Source organism: Abrus precatorius, unplaced genomic scaffold (genome assembly GCF_003935025.1).
Source record: "Abrus precatorius isolate BTA unplaced genomic scaffold, Abrus_2018 Scaffold3, whole genome shotgun sequence".
Taxonomy (NCBI): domain Eukaryota; kingdom Viridiplantae; phylum Streptophyta; class Magnoliopsida; order Fabales; family Fabaceae; genus Abrus; species Abrus precatorius.
Genome location: NW_020874373.1, coordinates 35,961,101 through 35,968,036, shown reverse-complemented (window position 1 = coordinate 35,968,036; position 6,936 = coordinate 35,961,101). Strand labels below are relative to the sequence as shown.

Below are 6,936 nucleotides of genomic sequence, written 5' to 3'. Positions count from 1 at the left end.
TTAACTAAAAATTTTATATTATATCTTTTATCATAAAATATTCTTATAAATTATTGGTGAACCCTTCTACACGTTTCTTATTTCTGAAAAGCATGACAAATCCGAATTGGATTCGCCTGAAACTACTTACATATTCATAGCAGATGTACAATGCCATGCTTCGTTGTTTATATAGATCATCAATCATTAACATGCTTTATTGCCATTATGGCTTAATGAAAAAATATTATGGATTATTTTTCCCTCTCTCTTCTTCCAAACGCACATATAAAATATTTAATGTAACCATACATTAAGGTTTCTAAAAATTTAAATTTAGATATGTTTGGGATATGACACAAAACTAATGAACTAAAGATCAAAGAAAATACTACATGTTCCAATGGAGTGTCCTATGGTTTGTCTTTCTGTTCACGCATGCTGACTCCTCTTGGCTTTTGTTCTGTGTTAGATTTCTTTTGCTCAAACATGAAAATACCAAAATCTGATGTCAACTTCCATTAGATTTGTTTACAATCTAATCTCGTAAAAGATAAATCATATTTGTACTATGCAAACAGTGAGTTGGGGAAATGTGCTAATCTTATTAGTATATTGAGACAGTGTTAAGAACGATCATCGATTGGTGAAGACTCAAATACTTCACTTTTACACACTCTCTTCCCTCGCTTCATGTGATCACAGTTCTTTTAGTATACACTCATATTCTCATTATTTTACCCAGAAATGGGTCCACCCCTAACTCACGTCACGTGTAACTTTAACTTTGCTTTTTTAAATCAACGTAATCTTTAAACCTGTTTTTACTTGATAAAATATATAAAACACAACCAATGAATGTTCCATTTATTTTAATAATTACCATAGCTTGAATTTTGTAGGCGACATAGATGAAAGAAAAATGACTTAAGAATCTTAAAAATATAATTGTTCTAACATGAATTTAAAGAGACACAATAAAAATGTAATATTTTTTATTAAAGTTATAAAATTTAATTAAAAGTTAACATGATAATGTCTTATTATAGTAAAGATATTAAAGAATCGTAAAAAATAACCATATACTATAATACAAATGAATATCTTTAGAAAGTGTCAACAGTGGAAACTTTAGAAAGCTAGAAAATCAAAATTTTTAACTCCAAAAAGGGGGAGCATCTTCCTCTATGCAATCTCACCCAGAGAGTAATAATAACGAGAAAGAAAGAAAAAAAGTTGAGGAATGAGGATGATTAATCATATTCTTTTCGAGCTTTATGTTATGTCAAAGCGATATAGTTCAATTCTACCAGTGATTTGATTTTGGTTCTTTCAATGGGAAAAGGACACGATAATTACAGAATCACCCCCCAAGGGGGTAAGTGCGTTGACGGCGCGTGAGTTACAAGAATCAACGACACATGAAAAGTGGTGAAATTGACGCTTTCACAGTGCAGAATAGCAGACAGACGTAGACACAACGTTACTCAACAAAACCAACCTCTGTTTTCGGTGGTTGTCCCCATAACATAAATATTATTATATTATTTGGTTTTGACCAATGCTAGGGTGCGCCCGCGGTGTTCCGTTTGTCTCTTTAGTCTTATCCTACGCACCCTTCACTCACTCACTCTTCCCCTTCTTATCCCTACACGCGCCTTAATGGCACGAGATTGCAGCTTTTTAGCAGAAGTAGCATTGTTTGGCTGTGAATTGAGAACGTTGCAGTGGGTCTTTGCTTTTGCTTTGTGTTATGGTGGGTCCGTCGTCGTTTTGCAGTATCAAGGGTTGCTTTCTGCTTCAGTGTTGTCGTGGGTTTTGCAGAGTTGTTCCCATGTCTTTTGTGGATCACATTATTGTACCTTGTTCCCTCATGTGAGAGTGAGCTTTTCATAATGGGTACTATTTGGGGAATACAAAGATCGTTTTTTTTTTTTTTTTTTTTTTGGGTTGGTGAGGGAATGTGAAGTTTCTGAGCGGTGAAAGAGAGGAGGAGAGAGAGAGAGAGAGAGAAGGGTGTTAAGCATTGAATGATTCTTAGGCTTTGAACAATGTAGAGAGAAATTCGGTGTTTAGGAAGTTGGTTTTGACTTTTGGTTTTTATTTTAGTGTCGGTTGTTTTGGGAAGTGTTGCAGAAATGAATGATTCTGCAGTGAAGAGTTTAGCTATCTCGGAGAAGAAGGTGCAGAAACCTGGTGGTTGTGTTGGCATTTTCTTTCAGCTCATTGATTGGAAGAGAAGACTCTCCAAGAAAAAGCTCTTCTCTAAGAAGCTGCTGCCTCCTGGTTAGTTTGTAAATCTATCCTTATATCCTATAATATAAACTTGAAATGTCACTCATAAAGATTTGAGGGGTTGTTCCTAGTTTGTGGAGACTGATGTATTTGTTTTGATCTTTGTTGCTGAGTGTGTATCAGCTCGTGCAAAGAAATTTAAGGGAGATGAAAAGATGCCAAATTCCAAGCTTCACTTGGTAAGGCTTTTATGCTTGAGTGATTGTGTAGTTTCCTTATTTGGTTTTGTTTGATATTTAACACTTCGTGTTTTTTTGGGTTTTGTGGCTATGTTTCGATTGCAGATTGCCAATGAGAATAGTGGAGGTTTCCCAGGTTCTAAAAAGGGTGGGAATCATGGTGTAGATGTAGAGGCAAAGAGTGAAATGCGAGTTCCGAGTCTTGTAGCTAGGTTGATGGGTCTAGAATCTATTCCAGCTGCACAGCGAGATAAGTCCAAGAAAGCCTTTTGTTCTGATGATTGTGGTGATGTGATGAAGGAATCTCTGGGTAACCATTGTGAGTTGGATAAGCAAGGTGTGGATTCGGAAATGGGAATTGTAAAGCATGATTCAAGACCTCAGAAGCTTCAGAAAACTGGGGTGTATGAGAGAAGGGCAGTGACTAGGTTTGGAGCTGAGGCCCTGCAAATTAAGAATGTTTTGTCCCGAGCAAGAAAGTATAATCACCATCACCCAAAGCTTGCTTCTCCTTTGAAGAGCCCCAGAATTCCTTCTGGAAAGAGTGGTTCTAGAAGCTCTAGACTAATAGGAGCTGCTACTAAGATTTTGGAACCTGGATTGCAAACCAGTAGAGCCAAAGGTTCTCTTACATACCATGCTTCCAAATATCCTCCAAAGACTGACATTGCGTCAAATGGTGTGGATGAATTGGAAACCAGTAGAGCCAAAGCTTCTCTTACATACCATGCTTCCAAATATCCTCCAAAGACTGACATTGCGTCAAATGGTGTGGAAAATAGGTCAGCAGTTATGCAAAATGAATCCTGTTATGATGCAAGCTCGGCCAAGCCATTGACCGGGCAGGCTTCATGCAAAAGTTGTGGTAATTTGGTTGATGTTGTTGACTGCAAGTTTGAGGTTGGGGGGCAACCATCTGTTCCTCCACCCCTTGTATCAGATGTGATCGCTGCTACCTCCATGGTATCTTCGCATAAGAAGGGGAAGTCATCTACTCCCTCTCGTGGACATGAAAGAGATGTAGTTCTTCTGACAAGTCGGGAAAAGCTCATATCTCTTGTTACTGAAGAAGAGGGAAAAAACATTGCACAACAGTCATGGAATGAATCCACTACCAGAAGAATCCCAATGGCCCATGAAAGTCCAGCTAAATGGAATTCATCATGTCAACGACCATTTAGGACCACAGAGGATGATGCATCTTCTTTTGCCTTAAAACACAAAACTCAAACACAAGAACAAATGTTGAGCAATGAAAGATTTTCATCTGGATCTACGATGAGTAATGTGCAAGTAAAACGAGTGTCTTCTATGAGCAGTGTGCATGGGACTAAAGACTTCGTTGCTTTGAATAGAAGCCTAAGTGGTCGAACAAGGATGAGATCACCAACAAAAGTGGATAGTTCTAAGTTTGACCTAGAGAAAAAACATTACTATAATAGACAACATAATTCCTTGTGTCATGTAAGGGCATTAGAGAGAAAAAGAAGGATTGCAAATGTCACACAATTTGAAAGCTCGGTGTCTGTCAATTCAGTTGGTGTGAAACAGAGAAATCCTCATTCTGATACACTGGGTGGAAAGAGGAGGGACTTCAATGCAGTCTCCTTGTACAGCTCAAATGCTAAAGATAAACAAGATGGTCTGGGAGAAACTGTTAAGGTTAATGACAAGAAGATCAATGATGTAGTGTCATTTACATTTAATTCCCCCTTGAATCAAAAAATAGAAATACCTGCCGATAAGGAAGAGACAAGCAGTGAAAATGAGAGGAAGACATATTTCCAAAGACCTTCACCTTTGAGAATGGATGCTTTAGGTGCCTTTCTAGAACAAAAATTGAAGGAATTAACTTCTCAAAGAGATGAAGAGTTGGCTACAGGAGCTGCGCCTAAAAAATCAAGTGCTATGATTCTTCAAGAGCTGATATCTGCTCTAAGTTCAGAGCATCTAATCTGTCATGATGGTAGTCATATGTTCAATGAAAATGTTGGCTTCCATGTAAGTCTTCTCTTTTTATACTCTGGCTGCACCTTAGAGATTCGTCTCTAACCATTTTACCTTTTTTTAATCAGTTATCTATTGATAATATACAGTACTTCATTTTCATTGTGAATTTGTATTTGTTATCTGGATGACTTGCTATACAGTGCATAGTGTGAGTGTCTGAAGTTTTGATTTTTATTTAGTAACAAACTATAGAGCTGCACATTCCACAGTTTTTTTGTATTTGCTACTATTTATGTATCAGTAGCAATGACAGAATGTTGCATAGTACCAGGGGGGGAGGGATCAAATTTTACCCATTGTTTAAGACTTAGTCCAGTTGTTTTGCTCAATGGATTTTTAGACCAATGGATCATATTGTACATCTAGAAAAGACATGTTCAGCTGCTCTGGGTCAGAATTGGTTAACTCAACAGACAAATTGAGAGTTGTATGTAGGGAGTATTCAGGTGAATGAAGGCATGTTTTTTTGCTATATCATAGCAATTATTTGCATCATATTGATGGAAGTTGGCTAAAACTGTGAAATGGATATCCAAATGGATGCTTTCAGCTATGTCAAGTGAAATGTACTCTTGATGATATAGTATAATGATGTTGATAGAACTCAGAGATCTGACAAGAGTGTTACATAGTGCATCTTCCTTTTTGGTGTATAAATTATGCTCAACTATGACATAAGTAAGTACCTAGAGTAATTTGGATGGTAAAAGTTACCAAGCATCAAAGGGTTTTTATTTTTATTTTTAATAATTCTCATATGCATTTGGTCCCATTTTGTGTTTAATTAGCACCTTTGGTTGTAAATTTCCATTTTTCAGACGCTGTGAGCTGATTATCATTATTTACCTTAATAAAATAGAACAAAATTTCCTGAAACAAGCATATTTAATTACAGTGCCTTGAGCTTTGTTCATCTTAGTTTGAGTATGAATGCATGATCTCAGTTAACTGTAATATTATATTAAAATTTTTACTGTGACTGGTGGAAGTGTGGAACAACGAAATTCTGACAATTATACCTGACTTTATCTTTTATTTTATTTTTCCTTTCAGCATGGAGCAAAATCAGAAAGGTTATTAGGAACTTCTTGCAATGGTAATCATCTCAGTCCTGGATCTGTTTTGGAAGCTTCCTTTTCTTCCAGTAGTCTGGATGAAAGCTCAGGTGAACTGGAATTTAAAAAATAGTGATTTATATAATTTCTAAATATAATTTATTTAATCCTTCTATTGTTTGGGCCAAGCTTTTCTTGATGTTTGTGATCCTTGATTTAATTCCAGGGCATCATGGTATTCACCCTGACTCCATGAATTACTCCTATGGTCAATTGGAACAATTTGAACATGATACTGAACTTTTAGATTCTGCAACATCCTGTAACAAAGGGAGGGCAAGTGAGATACTGACTGATCTTGTCAACCAAATTCCTATGACATTAGAAAGTTTATACTCTTTTGGGACACAATTGACAAGAAGCAAGCTCAACCATATGAAGGACATTCTCTTGAATGCTGAATTGGTGCTTGGAATTACAACTGATTGCAGAGAGGATGAAGTGCCACAGCTTCTAGTTTATCGGTTTCTTGACAAGGAGCTTGACACTATGGTAGGTGATGCTATGTGGACAGTTAATTGCTTTGTTGGTTGTGAGGACTCTAAACATAGAAAGGAGCTCAAGGGATTTCTGCTTGATTGTGTTATAGAATATCTAGAATCAAATTGCTGCCAATATTTCAACTCTGGATTTAAGGCATGGACAAAGCTGCCATTATGCATGAAAGCTAAGATGTTGGCTCAAGAGGTTAAAAGGGAAATCAACAAGTGGTTATGTATGGTTGGGATGGTACCTGATGAAATAATAGAATGGGAAATGAGCCACTCCTTGGGGAAATGGACTGATTTTGATATTGAAGCATTTGAGGCTGGTGTTGATTTAGATGGGGACATACTTCAAATTTTGGTCGATGAAGTTGTTGAAGACCTTGTATGTTGCAAGCAGGGCTTCATTTCCTTGTAAAATTCCTCTCAGCTGGTGGTCATGCAACATCTCACCAGAGAAAAATGTTCTGATCTAAAACAAGGCAAATTTTTTGTACAAATAGGATTATGGTATTTCTAATGGAGGCTTATTTTGGCTCTTTGAATTAGTGGACAAATAAAGTCCAGTGACAATGCTTTTTTATTATTATTTATTTTTTCAATTATATATGTCTGTGATTTGCTTAAAATAGCCACCAAAATTTCATTTAATGCTTTGATACCTAACCAAACCTAAAATCAATTCAAAGACGGAAGTTGATTGAAATGAATCACATCGTGAAATCTCGGGCAAAAATAAGTCAATCTTGATTCTTGAACAAAAGTGCTCCACATTTGAGGATTTACTCTCTTGATTTGATAAGAGATAAACTTTTATTTCATAGCACAAAGAACAAAGTCACTCCAGAACCCAAATGAATAGAGGAATATTAA

General features: G+C 36.5%; 1 protein-coding gene across 1 annotated transcript; it reads left to right on the top strand.

Annotated features, from left to right (window-relative positions):
• The first annotated feature begins 1,151 nt into the window (after positions 1 to 1,151).
• LOC113861902 lies at positions 1,152 to 6,687 on the top strand. Its single transcript, XM_027495005.1, has 5 exons — positions 1,152 to 2,265; positions 2,398 to 2,453; positions 2,559 to 4,454; positions 5,517 to 5,628; positions 5,745 to 6,687. Exons 1-5 carry the CDS (start codon positions 2,118 to 2,120, stop codon positions 6,479 to 6,481), a joined length of 2,949 nt encoding a protein of 982 aa, XP_027350806.1. The 5' UTR covers positions 1,152 to 2,117; the 3' UTR covers positions 6,482 to 6,687.
• The last annotated feature ends 249 nt before the right edge of the window (positions 6,688 to 6,936 follow it).